At 51.6% G+C, this 22,820-nt stretch overlaps 1 protein-coding gene across 1 annotated transcript in view; it reads right to left on the bottom strand.

Annotated features, from left to right (window-relative positions):
• The window catches only part of Stk10 (serine/threonine kinase 10), a 101,280-nt gene extending 78,569 nt beyond the window's left edge, over positions 1-22,711 (bottom strand). Inside the window, exon 1 of the mRNA XM_057774393.1 lies at positions 22,471-22,711. Within this exon, the coding sequence (XP_057630376.1) occupies positions 22,471-22,626 (156 nt within the window). The 5' untranslated portion in view covers positions 22,627-22,711. The remainder of the gene's footprint in view (positions 1-22,470) is intronic.
• Positions 22,712-22,820: the final 109 nt, after the last annotated feature.

Below are 22,820 nucleotides of genomic sequence, written 5' to 3'. Positions count from 1 at the left end.
AGGAGTCCCAAGTGGGGATTCCTGCTCGTCAACACACCGCACTGCAGCCAGCACGGCCGAGGATGGGACCCACCTAAGGCTACCTAGGGAACTAACACACACATGCAATAGGCTGCTCTCCCACCATGATGCCAAAACAGTAACAAATGAGCCCTGAGAATGCTGCTCTCTGGAGCTGGAGAAATGGCTCAGTCGTTAAGAGCACTGGCTGCTCTTGTAGAAGTCCTGGGTTCGATTCCCAGCACCCACACAGTGGCTCACAACCATCCATAATTCCATGGGAGGGGGATTCAGTGCCCTCTTCTGGCCTTCTTGGACACTGCATAAGAAATAAAGGTTGGGGTTGGAGAGATTTAAAGCATGGGCTGCTCTTCCAGAGGTCTTGAGTTCAATTCCCAGCAACCACATGGTGGCTCAAAACTATCTGTAATGAGACCTAGTGCACACAGGTAGAACACTGTATACATAATAAATAAATAAATCTTTGAAAAAAATAAAGTTTAAAAATATGAAAGAAAGGAAGAAAGAAAAGAGAAAATAAATGCTGGTCTCTAAGTGAAATAAGCCAGGCACAAAAGCTAAATACTTTATGGTTTCATCTAACCGACTCAAAGTGGTCAGTGACAGACAAAGACAGAGGCTACCAGGACTGTGGGGGTGGGATTCCACTTATGGGATCCACTTATTGTTGGAGATGATTTAAAAATAAACAAACAAAAAACCTTGAGCCAGACATAGTGACACAGGCCATGAATCTCAGCACTCGGGAGGCAGAGGCAGGCGGATCTCTGTGAGTCTAAGGCCAGCCTGGTCTACAAGAGCTAGTTGCAGGACAGGCTCCAAAGCTACAGAGAAACCCTGTCTCGGAAAACTAATAAAAGGCTGCGTTCAGCGTCGAGGGAGGACACACTGATGACAAAGCCGTGGGCACCAGCAGCTGCGTTCCACAAGCACAGGGGCAGTGGGTACCCCAGGGCCATGCCTTCTGGAGGGCGCTGTGCCTCCAGCCCACTCTGACCTCTGACCTTAGTTGACAACAGTTCTTCCCATGCATCTATCTCCAGCCCCGGGATGACAATACGCATTCACCCACAGGGCCAGGGCACAGCAACGTGCAGCTCAGACCCCCACAGTGAAGGTGAGAAGCAAGGCCAAATTCAAAGAGGTGCCCGGACATTGCAGCTGGGTCTTCTCTCATCACAGGGTCTCTACGTTCTCCAGGGCAGTGGCTCTCAACCGCCCTAGTGCTGCGACCCCTTAATAGAGTTCTTCATGTTGTGGTGACCCCCGGCCATACAGTTATTTTTGTTGCTATTTCATAACTGTAATTTTGCTACTGTTATGAATCGCAATGAATCTGTTTTCTGTTGGTCATAGGCAACTCCTATGAAAGTGTCTCAGAGGGGTCACGGCCCACAGGTTGAGAACCTCTGCTCTAGACTATTCAAATCCATATAATTCCGAGTGCTGAGAAGCCTCTGTAACCTGATGACCTTTGCTATGCCTCGGGTAAGACCCACACAGGTGACACTGGACAGCTACCCTCTCCCTGGCCTCAGGGATTTAGGTCTGAATGGAGAGGTGCCACCTGCCCTGCTAAGAGGGACTAGTGACTGCTTACGATGGGCGTGGCCCCAGAAGGCAGGCACCAATCTTAGATGGAAGCTTTGAGAAGGAAGCGGTGGGGAGGATGCAAACAGGCCTTTTGCTGTCTATTCTCAGCTTGGGTTCTCCTAAGCTGCCAAGAGCTCCGCCCTGCACCCCTGCAGTGATTAGGGCAGTTGGTTTCCGGGGTGGGAGTGTGGGAGGGTGGGGGGTGGGGGGGTAGAGAACTTGGGGGTAGACAGACAGGGCTAGTTTACCCTGGGCCCACACTCCTTAGGTGTGCTAACTTAGTTTACTATCTCAACCATCCTCTAGGGCTGTGTAGTTAGGCGGGCAGACTGAGGCAAAGTCCCAAGAGCAGAGTAACAGTGTGGTCCTGGACCTCTGGAAGGCTGCTCCCAAGCCTGCATGCTCCCACTAACCAGTCTTCCTCCAAAGTGTTTTCCAGACCAAAGGTCATGAGACCTTCAGCACCCAGCCCAGGAGCCCAGGATGTGTGTGTTGTGTGTGTGTATGTGTGTGGGGGTCCCTTTTCCCCTCAATTCAATTTTGAGTGCTTGTTCAGAACACCTTAAAAATCCATTAGATGAGCCGGTAGAGTCTCTCTCTTTTAGAGGAGAAGTTAGGCACCTCTGGGCCTTTGGTGAGGCAGAGAGGAAGGGTGAGGCCTTTTGGGGTGGCAGATGGAAGGTCAGGTGACCACAGCACCTCCTCAACCACAATGAGCTAGGCAAAAGCCACCCGTTCACCACCACCTTTCAGAGCCAAGGGTTCTGGCGAAGGCTGAATATCAGTCACCTTGAAAAAGAGATGTTTTCCTGGAGATGTGGGGGTGGGTAGGTTTTCCAGGAGTGTGCAGATCTGCTTTGCCCACACTGTACATGCAGCACTGACCGAAGGGCCAGGGCTTCAGCAAGGAGCCAGTGTCAGCACCAAGACTGCCCAGTCAGTGCCCGGTGCCTCACTCAGATTTCAGAAGCCAGAGTCCACCAGGGAGGGGCTGTGTGGTCACCGTGCCAAAAACAAATTCCTTAAGAGTCTGGCTGGGGCAACAATCCAGTCCCAAAAGGCAGCAGAGGATGTTGCAACAGCAATGATTAAAAAAAAAAAAAAAAGGCCAGTCAGTGCTGACCACTGCCACTCCTCAGACCTGGAAGGCAAATACCATTCTCAGGCAACAGAGGAGGAAGCTACAGTTCAGACAGGCGTGTGACTTTTGAAGGCCCCATCTGTCACAAGCCTGTCTGCTCCTGGGGAACTATTGACAAGCACAGCCAGCCCCAAGCACTCACAGCAAGGGGGCCTTGACAGGTGCAGACACTGAGGCAGGCACTGACTACATGCGTACTTCTCAGATGGCAGACTGGGGCCTGGAAAGGAGAGGATGGAGGTACTGGGTTCAAAGAGCTTCCTGGAGGCTGCCTGTTTGTCTGTCTGTCTGTCTTTCTGTTTTATGTAGAGGAAAATAGATGATCATGTTCAGCACCAATGATCAGTTTGTAGCAACAACTGTTTGGGAGGCAGGAGGATCACTTGAGCCCAGGAACTGAGTGAGACACCCATAAAAAGAGAAACCGTGTGTTCAGAAGGGTGAAGCCAAGTCCAAGGTCATATAGCTGTAACTAACAGACTTGGGCCTTTGGTGTTTTTTTTGTTTTTTTTTTTTGGTTTTTCGAGACAGGGTTTCTCTGTGGTTTTGGATCCTGTCCTGGAACTAGCTCTGTAGACCAGGCTGGTCTCGAACTCACAGAGATCCGCCTGCCTCTGCCTCTGCCTCCCGAGTGCTGGGATTAAAGGCGTGCGCCACCACCGCCCGGCCTTTGGTGTTTTAAAGACCTTGAATCGAACTGCTGCCTATACAGTCAGCATGAGTCCTGCCTGGACCTCCATTTTTTCCTCTGTATAGGTGGAGGGTGGGGCATGATGCCCAAGCTCTTTCTGTGCTATGGGGAGAGGCTGGAGGGAGGGGTGAACTTCTGAACAAATGAGGTGCTCTTGGAGGCGAACAGGCGGGCTTCCCATAAACACAGCATCGAGGCTTTCATCTCACCGGTACAGAGGCCAGGCCAGGGATGAGGGGGTTCCCCAGGCACACTGGTGACTGGCGGTCTCTAACCTTGGAGCCCACACCCTTGAAAGCCAACACAGTGGCGACTTGTGTTTTCTGGCCCAGACAGTCTGTGGGAACAATCCTCCCCGTTGTGACCGCCTGGGGCCCAGCCTAGAGGAGGTGGGGCCATCCTCCCAGCCCAGCCAAGAATCCTGTCCCACCCCAGGGGTGCAGCAAGCCAGTTCAGGAGCTGGGGGATCACTGAGATCTGGAAGCATGAAAGTCAGCAGAGGACCCAGACCCTTCCCTTCTCTGGCCGCCAGATGACCACTTGGTCCCCTCCCTTCCCAGGAAATGGCTGATATCCCAGAATGCAGCCAGGCCTTCAGCCACAGCTTTGAAATCTAAGTCCTTGATTCCCATTCTCCAGATGGGGAAACTGAGTCCACACACACACACACACACACACACAGAGAATGCAGAGACCCATGCCTGAACACAAAGATGGAAGGAGAATGGGGTGCAGAAGACATGGGCCTCAGAGTCTCTGTAGCTGCCTGGAAGGGTCCTAGGGCACCCCATTCCACTGTTCACGCAAAACTCTACTGTCTCTGGGAACTGCTTCACTCTCAGTCTGAGAATCCTGAAGGGCTGACCCCTCCCTGGCTTAGCTGCACATCCAGGCCCAAATAGTCAGAGGCAAGTTTTGTCCCAGCTACAGGTTCAGGGTTGGGCATGTGACCCAAGACAGGCAAACTGTCCCCGAATGGTTTCTTGTCTGTTTTTGGATTTTTTCTTTATTATTATTATATTATTATTACTAATATTTGCATTTTCTTTTCTTTTCTTTTTTTTTTTTTTTTTTTTTTTTTGGTTTTTCAAGACAGGGTTTCTCTGTGGTTTTGGAGCCTGTCTCTTGTCTCTTTGGAACTAGCTCTTGTAGACCAGGCTGGTCTCGAACTCACAGAGATCCGCCTGCCTCTGCCTCCCGAGTGCTGGGATTAAAGGCGTGCGCCACCACCGCCCGGCCTGCATTTTCTTAAGAGTACCAGCAAAGCAGCTTTCTCTTTCCCTGGGGTAGCTACACTGGCAGAGTGGAAGGGTGGAGAACTGTGGGTATCGCCCCCACATTCCTGGCTCCTTTGCTAAGGCTCAGACCTAAGGCTCACGCATGCTAGACAAGGGCTCTACACTGAATTATGTCCCTAGTCCTGCATTTTAACCAGTCTAAGGTGGGTTTCGGTTTGGCATGTGTATGTATGTATGGTGTGTCTGCATGTGTTTGCATGTGTATGTCTGTACATGCATGCAAAGGCCTGAGGCTGATGCTGGGTGTCTTTCTGCATCACTCAGAGCTCATGGCTTTGGCTAATCTAGACAGTTTGCCCCACGGGACTGCCTGGCTCCAACTCCCATAGGTTGGGATTACGGGCTTTTCCATGCGTGGTGTGAACCAAACTCTGACCGTCAAGCTTACAGAGTGCTTACGCTGAGCCATCTCCCCAGCCTGAATTTATTATTCATTATTGATGCTGGGGACTGAACCTGAGGCCTCCACATTTTAGGCAAGCATCCTACCATCAAGCTTCCCCATGCAGGAGAGTCCACCTTGTCACTTCAGCAGACAGTATGCCAGAGGGTAAAGACAAGGCAGAAGCCAGGCCCACCGAGGGAGGAGCCAGAGTGCGGAGGGTTACAACACCAGAACCAGCTCCTCATGGTGCTACTCTTACTCGGCTCATTTTTCTACCAAAAGGGAAATGAGTCTCCCATCCAGGGGTGTACCCACAGAGAGCAGGCATTATAGAAGGGTTTCAGCACCAACCACACGTGTAACGAGGGCCATCTCCACTGCCACCCTGACCAGAGAGGAACATTCACAGGATGCCCAAAAGAGACAACCTGAGATCTGGGGGCAAATGTGGCAAATATGACCAAGACCACGGGGAAACTGAAACCATGGACTATCCTGCCAAAAGAATCCTCTATGCATGTACTAAAGAATCAAGAATGCTCTGTACATGTATTAAATTAGCAAAAACAGGCAATAATGACCAGATGCCGGTGAGTGGGTAGTATAGCAGTCCTCATTACAGGCGAGAATATAAACAGCTTCGGTTTTTCAGAGGCAAGAACTCGCCACAGCTGCTCTGTTTTGTTTTGTTGTGTTTGAGACAGGTTAAAAATACCCTTTAAGCCTATTATCCCTCATTTCTGGGAATTTAGAGCCAAGAAATAATTCAAGAAAGACAACAAAAGAGCCATACAGGATCACACTCGTAGCCCGTAACAACGGAAATGAGGTAGGAGCGGCCTAAATGCTCAATGGTGAGAAAACTATTAAATTGCTTTAATGGGACATTAGCAACCCTTTAGCACAGTAAGTGAACAATCCAGCGATGAGGAAAACCAGCTAAGCCATCAGAGTAACACAACAGGGGAATAAAATTGCCCTTGGGAAGCGTGCATGCCTACAGACAGAGAGGAGCTGAGGACAGGCCGCGGAGAACAAGTGGTTTCCCCCGATGCCAGCTGGCAATTACACACAGGAGTCCCGCTGAGGGTCAGGGGGTAGAAAGGCGTCTCCTGCACAGGTGAGCACTTGCCCAGAGCCTGGCCGTGCCCGGTCTTATAGGCTGACAGAGGCAGCCAGCCAGAGCTGCGCTGTCCAGATGGCTGTGCTCACTACGTAGGGAGGTCGAAATGAATAGGAATAAAGCGAAGTGAAACTTGAGTTCCTCGGTGGCATTTGCCCATGTGCCGAGTGCTTCCTGACCGAGAAGAGGTGGCTGCCGTACTGAACACAGCAGACGAGCATCTGCAGAAAGTTTTGGTGGATACTACACGCAGGCTTGAACTCCCATCCCTCTGAGGTAGAAAATGTCCTCTCCTCTCGGAGGTGAGAGAATCTCTTCAACGTCCCAGAAAAGGCTTCTTTTCCAGAAAGAGAAAAGGAGATAGAGTTGGTCCAGACATTCCCACCCCTAGACACACAGCCATTGCTGAGATCTCCTAGCAACCTGGCTAAGCCTCAGGGTGTAAGGAAAGGATTCCAGCTGACCTGTCCAGGAAAGTCTATGTGTGGGTAATGGCTCAAATCTGGAGCAGGCAAGGCTAAAGGTTTCAACTTTCCTGTCTCTGGATGCTCAGTGGTTGTGCTGGGCATTCGTCAAAGGAGGTTCAGGCCACTGGAACCGGCGGGTCTTGGTCTGTGTCATACACAGGGTGTAGGAAACGGTGCTGAGTGCTCTCAATCACAGGAGGGCTTTGGTTCAGAGAGTGGGGAGAGGGGTCTGGCTCTGGAGGGACCAGGGTCCAGGGATCCTAGAGGCTATTGTACAGCAGAGGGGGGCAGGAGAGAGACTGCAAGCCCAGCAGGCAGGAATGGCAGGGAAAACACCCAAGGGCTCTGCCATCTGGGAGTGGCAGCCTTATGGCCTCAGGATAAGCCCCACAGCAGGTCTTCAGAGGCAGGACACTGAGCACTGGCCTTGGCCCAGCACAGGCCCAAGAGAGACAGATGTAAATCGCCTCCTTCTGTGGGAGAGAAAAGGAATGACCAGAGAGAGCAAGAGACCTTTCCCAGGTCACATAGCTAGAAATTTGAACTGTCAGAATTTGAACTCAGGTCTGGCACTCTGCCTTAGTAGACACCACCTCCAGGGACTCTATCCCAATGGCACTGGACCCCAATCCCCTTCACAACCTGCCTCACTGCCTACAAGCACACACAGTGAGGGTGAAGCCTCGGGGGCTCCCTAAAGCCGACCAGAAACAGCCTGAGCTCCCTGACCAGCACTTCAGCCCCGAGCCCTTGTTAGTGCTGCTAATACAGGCTGCTGGTGCCATGGTCATGTGCAACCAAGACCTGAGCTGGCTGTGGGCTCTGAAAGGCCAAGCCCACAACTGATTCCCCACAGAGCCTGGCACAGAACATCCAGGAATGGGGTGGGGAGAACAGGGAAGGAGCCTTGAAGACAGACGCGAGGGAAGATGGATGGATGGGTAGATGAGTGAGTGGGTGGATGGATGTAAATGAGTGGTGTGGTGGTTTGGATGAGAAAGGCCATTACAGGCTCACACATTTGAATGCCTGGTTCCCAATAAGTGGAACTATTCGGGAAGGATTAGGAGGTGTGGCCTTGTTGGAGGAGGTGTGCCACTGGGGGTGGGCTTCAAGGTTTCAAAAGCCCATGCCATTCCCAGTTAGCTCCCTCTAGCTCTGCCTCATGCTTCTGGATCAGATGCAGGCTCTCAGCTATTGCTGCAGCAGTATGCCGCCTGCCTGTGGCCATGCTTCTGCCGTGATGGTCACTGACTCTAAGCCCCTGCAATTGTAAGTCCCTGACAAATTTTTTCTTTTATAAGCGGCCTTGGTCAATGTGTCTCTTCATAGCAATAGAAAAGTAACCAAGACAGATGGGCATGAGGGTGGCTAAGCAGACAGGTGGGAAGGAGGGTGGCTAAGCAGACACGTGGGAAGGAGGGTGGCGAAGCAGACACGTGGGAAGGAGGGTGGCTAAGCAGACAGGTAGGTGAGTGGACGGGAAGGAGGAAGGGTGTGTCTTCATTCCCTACAGAAAAATGAGATAGTCCATTTAAGATCAGAAAGTGACAAGAGTCCATGTCTTCCTGGCTCTCCATTCGTCCTGTTCTAGTTTTGGAAGATGGCACCCATTTGCCCGAGAGGAGCCAAAGCCCCTGGCTGTGCCAGGACATACACAGTTAACCAGTCCTGCCAAGCAGAGAACCACTTCCCAATCAGTAAGTCCCTGCCAAGCTTTAACTCAGTGACAAACGAGGTGGCCAAGTTTCAGAAGTGACACTTGAGGACAGCAAAGATTCCGCGGCACAAAAGCAGAGGAGTGACAGGCCCACAGACGCGCATTTAACACTGCCTCGGAGGAGAGGCCTGGTGGGCCATCCTGGCACAGCCAGGAAATGCTAAGCCTCCGAGCCTTTCTGGCCCGGGACCAAACCCAAACAGGATTGGCCTCAAAGATACCAAGCCGTGGCCTTGGCCAAGGAGCAAGGCAACCCATCCAACTTGGCCACGCATGTGGGAACCTTTGGATCCCAGCTTTTCAAACATGGCAAGGAGTCCAGCCCCAAGATATCATTGATAATGGAGGGGAAGGTGGCATGGGCTCTGCCGCTTCCATCTTTGCCAGGCTGCCTCCTGCCTGAAGGAAGAATGTACTTTATAATAACATCTCATCTGATCCCTATAACTCAGCGATTCTTCGACTCACCCATCCCATCCCAGACCTCTCAGAGATACAGTCAGTGCATTGCTGTTTTTTTTTTATCAACAGTTCTTTCCATGTTAGTTTCTATTATGCTAAAAATTACATGTACATGAAAAAATCTCAAAAATAGAATGGCACAAAAAGGAAAATCAAGATAACAGCATCTCAGAGACGCTGCTCACTGCATCTTGTGTGATCGCTTCTACGCAGCCCTCCACGGCACCGCGTCCCAGGCTCACAAACAGAGCCATCTGTGTGACTGCAGCCACCAGAGTGGCCCCTGTCTGCCTCACTCGCTACCTTTCTCCAGTGAGGGCAGGAAGAGCTTCTGCCTGAGAGTATCCACTGAGTTACCCTGAGGATAGAGCTTAGGACAGGCCCAGCCCAGTTAGTAAAAGAGGATTCAATGGCACGCTCTACCTCCTCTACATTTTAATTAGCACACAATTATTTTATGTATCGCAGGGTTTAGTGAAACCTCTCGGTACACGTGCAGTATGTGACAACCCTGCAGTCTGCATGTCAGTCTCGGCCACTGACCACCGCGGTCTACTGGCAACATTGAAAAGTCCTCTACGGAGCCAGGTATGGCAGCCCAGGCCTTTAAACCCAGCACCCAGGCGGCAGGGGCAGGTGGATCTCTGAGTTCAAAGCCAGCCGAATCTACAGAGAGAGTTCCAGGCCAGCCAAGTATTATAAAGTTAGACTCCACCAAAACAAACACACGAAAACACTCGCCAGGTGTGGCGGTGCAAGCCTTTAACCCCAGCACTTGGGAGGCAGAGGCAGGTGGATCTCTGTGAGTTCAAGGTCAACCTGGTTTCAAAGAGAGTTGCAGGACAGACAGAGAAACCCTGTCTTGAAAAAATAATTAATTATTTCTAATTAATTAATTAATGAAAATCGCTCTATGGGTACTTTAAATTGTACAGCAAGCACGGTGCTGCCTGTACTCCCAGCACTGGGCAAGCAAAGGCAGCAAGACTGGTGAGTTCTGAGGCTAGCCTGGGCTACAGAGTGACACTGCTGGGTTGATATTCTAAAATGAATACTCACTCAAGAAAGAGAATCTAAAAAAAAAAAAATAGAATGGCACTGCGCGCGCGCGCGCACACACACACACACACACATGCACGCACAGACACACAGACACACACACACGAACATCATTCTCCACCTCCACCATAGCTGTACAACATTACATGCTGGTTCTTCTATCCAGCCTCTCTATACCATCAGCCAACCTCTCTCTGCCTGGGGGAGAGTTCCCAGGATCCCGGGTACAGGTAACTAGCATCCGAGAGCAAGTCCTCCGGTGTTCACATGTCACGTCACCAATGATCTTGGAGCACAAAGCACTCCCAGTGTCTTCCCAACAGCGGTTAGCTAGTCTACGGGGCAGTGGCCAGACTCTGGACTAGGTCAAGGCTGGCACCCAGGGCTCTAAGTACCTCACTAACAGTGACACTCAGCCATGGTTTCCTGTTGCCTTGGAAGGTCAGTGGGGCCCTGGAGGAGAAATACTTCAGAAAGAGACCAAGACTCGGAGCAAAGGCAAGGAGGGTGACATGCCTAGGACAAACAGGGCGGCATGCCGGTGCAGAGCGGCCACCATGTCAGAAGCACACACCAGCCTGAACAGCAAGCAGCACCCACTAAAAAGGCCTAGAGTGGGTTTGGGATCCCAGAAAAGGCAATCTAGAGCTGTCCAGAAAGGAAAACAGAAACAAGCAAGACCCAACACTGGTTCCTCTTCCAGGATAGTAGAGGTGCCTCTCTGATACTCAGGGTGGCCTTTGTCACCCTAGATTCTCCCAGCATGGGGCAGCCACAGAGCTAGAGCTCTGGAAAGCCTACAGAAGTCTTGCATCCCTAAGACTCTGGTGGCCTTCTGGTTTGGGTTGTTCATTACACTGGGGACAGAAACTAGGGCCTCACGCAGACCCTGGCTCCACGGTAGCCTTCTTTATCTCCATTAAATCGTGTTTATCTCCACACCACAGAGAGCAGTAAACACACACTGACCCCAGGAACCTTCTAACCAGAGAACAATTCATGAGGGACTTTCAGGGAATGTCCCTGTCACTCCCCAGGATTCTACAATCTTCTGAAGTCTAGGCCCAGACTCAGGAGAAATCCTTTAGAAAGAGACCAAGACGCAGAGCAAAGGTGAGAAGACTCCCAAGGACAAACAGGGTGGCGTGTCGGTGCAGAAGGGCCACCACATCAGAAGAACACACCAGCCTGGACAGCAGTACCCATGTTAAAAGGCCCAGCATGGGCAATAACAGTTGCTAACCTGGCTTTCTCAATGCTGGCAGCAGCTGCCAGACCGGTCCCATCGCTCCACAAGAGGCAAGTCCTGCTCTAATTTAGAGTTCACAGCTCAAAGAACTGAGGCTGAAGGGCTGTGGAAACGGCTCAGTGGTTAAGAACATGCACTGCTCTTGCAGTGATTCCAGGTCCAGAGGATTCAGTGTCCTCTTCTGGCCTCCTCCAGCACATGCACTCACAGGCGTACACGCGTGCGTGCACACACACGAACGTACACACTTAAAATGTAATAAAAATGTAGGGGCTAGAGAGACTGTTCAGTGATTAGGAGCATTTGTTGCTCTTGCAAAGAACCCGGGTTCAGTTCCCACTTAGTGGTTTCAGAATCACTCATAATCCCAGTTCCAGGGGGTTTAACAGGCACGCAGGTGGTACATATACAGGCAAGCAGGCAAAACATTCATACACATAAAGTAAATAAATAGGACTAAAAAATGTTTTAAATATTAATTGAAGTCAATCTTAAACAAACAGAGACTAGGTGAGGTGGTTTATACAAGGTCACAAACACAGCAAGGGAAAAAAAGCCAAGGAAAGGCAAGAGCTGAATCCTGAATCCGGACTGTGTGGCATCTGCTCTTTCATTCACTGTAGTGAATGAAAAGCATCACGTGTGTATGTGTGTGTGTGTGTGTGTGTGTGTGTGTGTGTTAGAAACATTTAAAGCCTCTCTACAAACAGCTCTGAGATACACTAGTGACATCAGCCACCATGGCCAGTCCGCTGATCTTCAGGCAGAGATGTCATTCCTTGTCCAACTGTGTCCTGTCCAGTTAACTACTCTCTCTCCAGCCAACTGCTCTGCCCAGGGGCTTTACACCTACTAGGGAGGGCGAAAGGATATAGGAAATGTCCAAGGGAGCCTGGTGTGGCTCTGAATTCCGAAAGGGAGAGCCCTGACTGAGGCGAGAAGGGTAAACAGTGCTGGCCACTCTGAAGAACAGTGAGTTGAAACCCAGGATGGGGGGAGCTGGCGGAGCACCCATGCCCGCTGCAGTAACAGGGGAACCCCCTGCAAGAGTCCGTGTGCTTCAGTAAACTTCTTGGAGGCCGGAAGTCCGCCATCTCCTCCACCTTCATCTCCTCTGTCAGGCCCGACAGAGTTAACCCCATAGTCACCAGCTCAAAGTCCCACTCACCACCTCTCCCTTATTCTGGCCATGATAAGGAGCTGTTGGCTTAAACAAAAGAACCACCACGCTATGGAGGAAGGGAAAAGAAAAAGCGCAACAAGGGGAAGCAGAAGCGAAAAGGGAAGGGAGAGAGCAGAAGTGGGAGGGGCCTGTGGAGGGAGAGCAGGAGGCCCCTTGGGGTGTATCTCCCCATGACAGGTCCTGCCTCCCAGCCACCCCACCCACCCACCAGGGCCCAGGAGGGTGACAGAACCTTCCTCATCTTCTGCCCTCAGAGGCCCCAGCCACTTCCTCTACCATCTTGCCCATCACCACTTCCTCTGTAGTGGAGGCCACTAGCAACATCCACTTGAAGCAGGCTCCAAAAGAAAGTCATGTTTCTAGACACCGAACCCACGAGGCCAGGAGGAGACATCACAGGGAAGCCAGCTTCTCTAAGATGACCTTTGGTTTTCCTTCTGGTCTCTGTAGGAGAAAGGTACAGGCCCCTGGCCAGAAAGACACAGGATTAAGTACCAGTCCTGCTACGGAAAGGCTGTGCGACACTAAAAAAGTCACTGGACATCTCTGGGCCTCTGCCCCAGCCATGTATAGAATGAGGGGATTAGCCCCTGCTTTTCTGAAGGAGAAGAGAAGAAAAAATGGAGGAGAGTTAACAACGAAGTAGCCAACCCTCCCAAGGAGACCTGCAGGGCTTGATGCCCACAGGAGGTCAGGAAACTACTCTAAAGCCGGCACTGGCTTGAGCTCTTATAGTGTCCCAGAGGCTGGCAACTGACCACACAGGCTGTCACATTTCATCCTGCAAGGACCCCGTCTAGTTACATCGTTCCTGCTGCCTTTGCAGTATGTGCAAAGCAGATAGAGGAGAGCCATGTTCTCAGCCTCACACCACCCAGGACGAGCAGAGCCCGCTACTCACCCCAGCTCCTGCACCATCTTCAATCCCTGCAGAAGTCCCAGCCACACCCCAAATCCCCACCTCACCCTCTCTGCTCTCCTTTCTCTTCCCCTGATTTTGGGTCCCACCACACCTCCAGTGGGAATTCCCTCACCCCGTCGGGCGCTCCTGTCTCCAGACAGGGGCCAGTCTGACGCAGCCTTCATTCTTCCTGGGCAACCACAGTTGAGACACGAGGCCCTGGCTGCATCCTCAAGCAAGTCATTGTCCTTCTCTGGACATGGCCTTGTCCCCTTTCTCCCACCCACAGAGGTCCTTTCTGACATGACGGAGGCTGATTCAAAGACTGGTGAGAGAAAGGACATTATTTAAGATTAAAACTGCCACACGGAACTTCCTCAGTTTGTCAGTCAAGGCCCTCTTGACTCAGTTCCGGCTAGGATCTGAAAGTCTACATCCCCCTCAAAAATCCGTATGTGGAAATCCTAACCCCAAGATGACAGCCTTAGAAGATGGGGCCTTTGACATGGTGATTAGGTTATAAGGACAGGCATTTGTGAATAGGATGAGTCTGGATAGGAGAAGCAGACCCAAGGGCATTGGGCAGATCCTTACCAAACACCAAGTCCATGAGAGCCTTGATCATGGCCTTCCCAGCAGTGAGATCGTCTGCATTGTATACAGCTACCATATACGGCTATGCAGACCAACGGAGTAGCAGATTGAACCTTGCCCTGATAGCACCCTGGTATGCCCAACTCACACATTCAAGCCCACCAACCACTGGGCAGAGAAGAGGAGACAAGGGCAGGGTGGACCAGAGATGAAGGGACATAGGGCCAGGCCAGCTCTGTGGTGCTCAACACAGAGAGTACCGGGCACCAGAAATCAGTGGGCCTGCACAGACGTGTACTTGCACACAGGGACTTCAGAAGAAAACGAAACGTATCTCTGATGACATTTGTCAGATGCTAAAATGACACTGTACTACACAGTAACTCTTTCTAGTAGCCCTGAGCAGCTCCTGGGGTCTGTGGGACATTTCCGCGCCCAACAGCCAGGTTCCCCGGCTCCTACAGATGTGGCCCTTCAAGAACACAAACTAGAAGCTATCGGCCAATGAGACGCTTCCAGAGGAGCCGCACCACTGGTCCTCTAGGAGCAATTTCCTGGTTTCAAATGCCGAGGTTGAGTGGCACTGGGCTTAACCTAGGGGAAGTCCCACAAACCCACTCTCGGACAACCAAGCTCAAAAGCTGGGAGTGAGCAACCTGGGTGTCCATGCCTACCCACTTACCTGCCCGGCGTCCTTCTCTCTGCCTTCTCATTACCACTTGGCTGCCCTGCCCTTTGGCAGCTTCCACTCACCATGCCTCTCCGTTGGTCCCTGTACAAGCTCTTGATGGGCAGCCCTCAGCCTACAGTGACTGCCCCCCTGCCCTCCCCCACTGCTGTCTTCTGAGCGCCTACTCAGACCTCCCACTGCCCTTTGGTGCCCTACCTCTCCTGACAGCTCTGAGGGTGGCTATCTTATCAGCTCTACTCACACACGGGCTAAAGTCACTTACTCCTCTCACCACACAGCTGCTAAGAGCGGCAGCCAAGATTTGAATGTTCATCTCCCCCATGTCAAGGTTCAATTTCTTTTTCTTACGTAACATGAGGAGGTGACAGATGTAGCAAGCCCTCCACATCTGTGGCTTCCACATCCAACCTGGGGTTAAAAACTTTGGGGAAGGGTAATAGCATCTGTACTGAACATGTACAAACTTCTTTCTGGTCCTTGTCCCCAGTGATGGACGCAGTGCAGTGACTCACACGGCAACTTCAGTGCCGTAGGCTTAGAAGTTATCCCAAGATGATGGGGAGCAGATGGGAGTCTGTGTCAATACAGTTCCCGCTTCATAGGACAAAATTGAGCATGCTCGGATGCAAGTGTCCAAGGGGGGTTCTGGGACCAATTCCCCTGGACGGTGGAGGCAACTTTACTGCCAGGTGAACTACATACAGCTACAACCCTCTGATTAGTTGGAGGGCTCTGCCACCTTTCTCATACCCCAGAGCAGAGGCCAGTGTTGAGGATACTTTTGGCGGCCACAACTTAGGTGGGGGTTTACTGGCATCTGGAAGAGAGTGGACACAAGCTGGGGATGCTGAGGACATCTACAAGGCATAGAGCAAGCCCATGATTGTGAACTGAAGTTCTGGGGGGGAGGGCAGAGGGAATAGCAGGAAGGGAAGGAGGGAGGGGCAGGTTATGCCTGCGTTAACGATTCTACAAGGCCAAACAACTAAACTTGAAGATTAGGGAGAATTAAAATGTTGCAGACAAAAGAGGAATTATCGTCGGCTATTTTGTGTCCCTTTGAGAAAGTATCCACTGCCCATCCCTGTTCAGACCTAACATCCCTGCAACTACCAAAGCCAAGAACGTCCTCAGAAAGCACCTGAAGGCCACAGCAGAGTTCCCTGTTTTGCCGTGGCCCTCCTAACCCTCGGCCCCACCTACACATCGATCATGACCTACTTTGTTCTGCAACTAATAAAAATCTCACGTGACCCACTTCCACAGTGGAACACAGCACATAGGGAACCTGGGCCTGCGTTCTGGGACCGGCACTCGTATGTGGTCCCAGGACTGACTCATCTCTAAAGTGAGAACACTGTTTTTGTGTTGACGCAGTAAAGACCAACCTGGACACCAATGTCAACAGTGCCCGGGCCCAGGGACCACAGCTGAGCTACAGGCGCCACAGCCTTCCTGCCTTGTTCCTAGTAAAGTGGCAGGGTCAAGACCTTTGCAGAAGCAGCACTCAGAGTGTCAACAATCTTACACACTCCTGGCACTGTCCCGAGGGCACCAGGAGGAAAGCTATTCCTCGCTGTGGACACCTCCTCTGCACTGTGGGCGCCTCCTCACAGACAGCTGAGGTGCAGCGGAAGTCACTGGCTTGGGAAACAAATGGGGCCACTATGGGACATAGATTCTACTGCCCTCCACAGCTGCTGCCCTAAGGTGCCCACAGAGGCTGGCCCTGGGGGTTTCTTCCTCACCTAGGTAACCTCAAGGGATGGGGACTGTGTGAGGTTAGTGTTTCTTTCATCCAGCCATACTCACACCTACCATGGCCTATTCTGAGGTGACCGGAAGATGTCCTGTGTGACTGGAGATGACCAAAGCCAACAGCAATGCAGAAGGATTAGCGGTACCAGTCCCTTGCCTGGTGCCCTTGAGGGACAGGGTACTCTGACAAGTGAGGAATGGCTTCACAATAGCTTAGATTAGAGTTTAAAAATACTAGGCTGAGAGGAAACAAGGTTACAGCCTTGGGGCAGGATCTCTTTCCGGTGTAGGAGTAGAAGAGGACAGTAGGGGAGGAGGAGGAAGAGGAGGAGGATACAGGAGGCCCTGCTACAGCCCCAGGGGAGCCAGGCGGAAACCCAGGCTTTCCAAGTCTGAGGAGCAGCAAGGGGAAAGAAGGGAAGGCCTGGCCTGGAGGGGTGGAGGCCTCCAGCACTGCCTGCCTGGCTCTGCCTAGCCCAGCAAAAACAGCTCCCAAAGCCAGCAGAGCTGAGGGCACCTGAGGTCTGGGCACAGCTGCCAAAGGCCCCTCACTCTCTGGGGAACCGCAAAGACTCTGGGGTTGGCTGTTAGCAAGAGAAGGCAGCAAAGGGCCTTCCACAAATTTAACTCATTGTATTTCCAAAAGCACCCTCAAAGCCAGGCATACCCTATGACCCATTCATTCCTACCTGGGAATCTGACCTAAAAATGCATTTAAAACAGAATTCTCCAAACAAGCTGCTCACCGACCTAGCCATCTCTGCTATAACGTTAACTTTGAAAAGTGCCGTTTTGTTGCAAGGCCATTGACAGGCCAGAGAGCAATTTTATCCTAATGCAAGTCAACCTGGCTTAAGTGTCAGACAAAAAATGGCAGATAACAGTAGATCAGAGCAAACCCAAGGAGTGCAAAATGTATGAGGACACCTCCAAACACACTGTGGGCCAAACAACCCCAACCGCCAACTATCCCCAAGCTGTGCCCTCCTGCATCTCCTGCTTACTGTCACAGATTTTCTACACACACCAGGTCAGCCTGCACAGATCTGGGCTTCTGAGGGTGTGTGTCTTACATTACAGAATATGCAGAGTGCCCACTACAAACCTGACAGGACAAGAACCGACCAATTTTAATTTGTTAGTAGTTTAAAAATGAAATGAAGCCAGGCGGTGGTGGCGCACGCCTTTAATCCCAGCACTTGGGAGGCAGAGGCAGGCGGATCTCTGGGAGTTCAAGGCCAGCCTGGTCTACAGAGTGAATTTCAGGATAGCCAGGGCTACAAGAAACCCTGCCTCAATATAAACAAACAAACAATAAATAAATAATATGAAAAAGACAGCCAGGCACAATAGCCCATGTCTGTATTATCAGTCACATAAGGGGCTGGGGAAGGAAGATTGCTTGAGGCCAGGAAGGAATTTGGGGCCAGTCTTGGAAGCACAGCAAGACCCTCTTTCAAAAAAGTAAAAAGGGACACAAAAAAGTCCAGGCTGGGGACCAGATCAGTGTAGGATGTTTGCCTCGTGTGCACAAGAACCTGGACCCAGCACTGAAGACTATAAACACAGTGATCTATGAGACTTAGGGTGACTTTACCTTTTTTCAGATCTTCTACTCCCCCTCCCACCATCTTGATTTTACAAATTAACCTGTTTGCTTGTCTGGTTGGTTGGTTGGTTGGTTGGTTTGGCTTTTCCAGACAGGGTTTCTCCATGTAGCCATGGCTGTGCTGGAACTCTCTCTGTAGACCAGGCTGGCCTCAAACTCAGAGATCCACCTGCCTCTGCCTCCCCATTGCTGGGATGAAAGGTGTGCATCACCATGACCAAGTACAAATTAACATCTTAGAAGCTTAAAGACAATCACTCAAAGCCAAAGCAGTCTCCAGAAAGCAAAGAAACAACCTCAACCACAAGCCTGTCCCTTTCGGTCCTATACTCAGCAGCCCTGGAAGGACAGAACACAGGATTAGCCGGCAGGCAGGGCTCAGCATCAGTTTCTGCTGATGGCAGCGCTTTCCACTGCAGAGACTAAACACTTCCTCTCCTCCCTACCCCACCTTAGAGGAGATGATTGCCCACAATAAGAACTCTGAAAACATGCCACCCATATGTCTTATTTTGAATTCGAGTAATGAACTAGAAATAACTTTCAGAACCAACTTTCTGTCACAGGAATGTGATGAGAATGGCCTTGACCTAAATCAGTCCTCCCTTTGTCTCCTGAGGCTGATCAAAAAGTTGAAGGTGAGCTGGGCAATGGTGGCACACGCCTTTAAGGAGGCAGAGGCAGGCGGATCAAGACCAGCCTGGTCTACAGAGCTAGTTCCAGGACAGGCTCCAAAGCCACAGAGAAACCCTGTCTCGAAAAACAAAACAAAAAAACAAACAAACAAAAAAAAGTTGAGGGAGAAGGGGGCTCCACGTCTTGGAGACCTCAGATGCTACCGCTCTCACGGGTCCATGGGAATCCTCTCCTCACCATGCTGAGGAACAGAGCCTCCCAAGACTTTGCAGGCTAGGGAAGCCCCAAGAAGGTCCCTACCATGTAGGCTACGGACAGAAGCTGTTCTTTAGAGGATGGGGTGGGAATGGGCATCTTTCCCCTCCCATAGCCAACTGCTTACCCAGTGCTATGCCAACTGGCAATAGCTGGTCCCAGCCATTTAACCAAGATGGAATTTCTGTCTAATACTGCCTCAGAGACCGGGCCAAAGAACCAGGAAGTAATAGAGGTCATGGCCCTGGATTAGAAGGTTTTAGTTAAAGAAAAAAAAAAAAAAGGCCTATATCAGTGCTCTGGGAAAGGCCAGGGCCAAGGAAGCAGCAGCTCCTCTGGACAGGCAGGCTGGTGACAGGGTACTGTGACCAGGGAATGGCTCCCTGAGTTGAATATCAAGGAAAAAGTATTCAAGTAAGGGTCTAGTCCCTTCCACCCTCTGGAATCTAGCAATCACACATACATAAACTTTAGTTATGCATGTCATACACTAAGGTCATGGAGACAACACAGACATGTGTCACTCAATAATGGGGACACGTTCTGACAAATGCCTCACCGGGTGATTTCACCAACGCAGGAGGTACAGCGTGTGCTTACACATGCACAGGGCATGGCTTCCTTTCCCTGGGTTCCACGGTGTGTCTATGTGGATATCACATACACATGATAATAGTATAGCCTATCGCATCCAGGGCCACAGTGAACAAAACAGCACAATCAAGGGCTCCATCAGTAAGGGCTTGTCGCACAAGAAAGACCCTGTGTTCAGATCCCAACACCCACATGAAAAGGCCAGTGTGGGAATCCAGTCCCAAGGCTGGGGAGGCAGAGGCAGGAGGATCCCTGGGGCTGCTGACCAATCTAGCTAAATTAGTGGGCTCCAGGTTCAGTAAAGACCTTGTCTCAAGAAAGACAGTGGAGGTCGATTCAGGAAGAAACCCAGTGTCGACCTCTATCCTCCATACACAAGTGCACATATATTCATTAACACCTGCGCATATGGACGCGCACACACACACCAAAAAAACCCTAAACACAACACGAAATGATAGTTATCAAGAGACAGGGCAAACTAGAGACAGGCGGGGTTCTGCCAGCCTTGCAGGACACTTTGGAGGAACTTTTCGGAGTTGAAGTACGAAGTATACTTTGGAGTAACAGCACATCACATAGGAGGTACACAACAGTGACCTGTTATTCTCATCAAGTACCTGGCACGGTAAGTCATCCTGCATGCCACATTTCTATATGCATGAGGTGCAGGTTTGCTATGTCAGCATCACCTCAAGCACGAGAGGAATGTGTTGCATGCAAGCTATGGCACTGGGCAACTGGAGGGTTCAGCGCCTTGAGTCTCGTGCATGCGGTTGTCTATGCAATCCATCACCGACCCTAACAAACTATCCAGGTATGATGACCAGATGACCGTCTCAGTCTCCCTTCCCCTTGTCTTGCCACAGAGTCATCTCCCAGCTTTGGGAACCAGGGTCACGCCTCAAAGGGGTTTATATGCTCTGGAGACCCAGGGAGCAACAAAACACTGAGTGATCACAGAGTTCCTTAGTCGGAACTGCCCGACAACAGTGGAGTTTCCCCAGCAAGCAGAAATGACACGGGAAACTCTTAGTCTCTGGAAAGCAAAGTTTGCATTTGAGTTTAAATAAAAAGGAGTCATAGAAAGCCAGAACAGGACCCTTGGGGACAAAGGGCAAGCTAGAGACAGATGAGGTTCCACCAGCATGGCAGGACACGTTACCAGGAAACTTTAAAAAGTTCAAGAGTAGGCGGATCTCTGTGAGTTCGAGACCAGCCTGGTCTACAAGAGCTAGTTCCAGGACAGGCTCCAAAACCACAGAGAAACCCTGTCTCGAAAAACCAAAAAAAAAAAAAAAAAAAAAAAAAAAAAGTTCAAGAGTGCTTAAAGTAATGATAGAGAACATCGCATAGTAGGTACACAAGAAGGTGACTGAATCTCTAAGAGACAAAACAACAACAACAAAAAACATGGTGAACCCAGAGCATGCACTAAAAACCAGCTGAACATCAGAGACTGAGTCAGGTGGGGGCTGACCCAAGTCAGCAGCCTTGACAGTGCACAGGACACCTCTGCAGGAGCAGACAAGAGAGAGAGCTGAGAAGCTGGGGACCATTTCCTAATGCCACTAGGAAGCCACAATGTAGCAGAAGAGAGAACATGAGCACAGAGGTAAGGGTGGGATGGCCTGGTAACCCTCAAACCAGGGCAAATCCCTCAGCCAAAGGGCAGCAAATTCATCCAGCTGGAATGCCAGATGACCTCTGCCTGACTCCCCCACCAGGGAACTTTGCTCTAGTGGGGGTTCCTCAGCTCTGACAGGAAGTGCAGTTCAGAGAGGAGGTCTCCATGGGTCTGACTGGCCTCCCAACTGCCACTGCTCCAAGCCTCTGGGGCACTAGGAAGTGCTGAGTGAGGCCTGAGAATCTTGGTTTCTTTCTTTTTGTTTTGTTTTTGTTTTCTCAAGACAGGGTTTCTCTGTGTAGCCCTGGCTGTCCTAGAACTCCCTCTGTAGACCAGGCTGGCCTCAAACTCAGAGATCTGCCTGCCTCTTCTGTGATTAAAGATGTGTGCCACCACACCCAGCTGCGAGTCTTAGCTTCTAAAGAGCCTCTCAACGATGCTAATGCACCTCTCCTAGGGCGCACACATCTGTGATGAGGCTCTAGCCAACCAATTTCAAGTCAAAGTGAGCAAGCCTCAATATGGGGAGCTGGAGAAGCCCTTCCTGGAGTCCAGCATCCTGAAAGGGCAATCCTAGGATCAGTGAGCCCTCTAACTACGGAAGTCCTTTACAGCTTGAGTGGGCAGCTAACAGCAGCTGGACTACGGGACTCTCCCAATAAAAGTAGGGGATTCCATCCTGCAGTGGCCAAGCCTACAAGCTACTCCAGAGACGGAGGCACGCTGATCTCAAGTTGGGAGACCAGTCTGAGAAACATAACAAGACTCCATCATGGGGGGGGGGGGGTTTCCTGAAGGAAATGAGAAAGGGTGGCGTCAAGATGGACTACTTAGGTACCTTAAACAACCCAGGTACTCAGAACTTGCTCAGAGGACCAAACCCCAGGAGCTGTCCTCTGCACACGTGTCTAAAAGGAATCATCCCTGCCCCACCCACTCCTCCACACAGCCTCTGCCCTGTCTTCCTCCAGGGGAGAGGTAACTGCAGACAGGGAGCCTCCGGTGACTCAGGCGTCCAGAAGCCAAATCTGTGCCCTGCAGCTGCAGTCACAGGACCCTGTCCTCGCCTTCCGTTGAGCCCTCCAGCCGCAGCCTGTCCTCCCTCACTCCAGGGTCCCTGTCCACCCTGAGTGCCTTGTCTTAGGCTCATCTTCAGGAGTGTCCCTAACTCCCAACCCTTCCAGGTACAGCCCTGAGCCTTAACATTCCCATAACATCGGTGTAGTCCCGCTTTAAAAGATGTGCCACCATCACCGTGTTCCCGGGGGCGCCTCGGGTAGCCCCCCTGGGATGCTGAGGTCCTACAAACGTCCCTTTGTGTCCAGTGCGGGGCACACAGGAAGTGCTCAGAAGCAGCTGCGCGGGGGTCAGAGGCTCTCAGGGCCCGGCAGACGGAGTCAACGAGACCCTCACCTTGTAGACTTTGCCGAAGGCGCCATCGCCCAGCTCGCCCACAATCTCCCACACGTCGTTGGGGTCCAGGTCCCGGCGGACGTGCTCATATTCACGGGACTTTCTCTTCTCGAAGGTGGATAAGCGCAAGATGCGGCGGAAATTAGCGAAAGCCATGCTGGGTCCGGAGCGCGGCCGGAGAACTTGCGGCTTCGCAGAGCCGCCCTCCCCGCAGCGCAGCGCCGGCCGAGTGCGTCCACCGCTGCCGGGAGCTGCCGGAACCGCGGCCCGCCCCGCCCCGCCGCGCCCCGCCCCCTCCTGGACCCGCCCGCAGGACGCCCGGCACCCGCGCGCACGCCAGTCCCCGCCGG

Source organism: Chionomys nivalis, chromosome 7, assembly GCF_950005125.1.
Source record: "Chionomys nivalis chromosome 7, mChiNiv1.1, whole genome shotgun sequence".
Lineage (NCBI taxonomy): Eukaryota > Metazoa > Chordata > Mammalia > Rodentia > Cricetidae > Chionomys > Chionomys nivalis.
The sequence above is the reverse complement of the archived record's forward strand: the minus strand, read 5'-3'. Positions and strand labels throughout refer to the sequence as shown.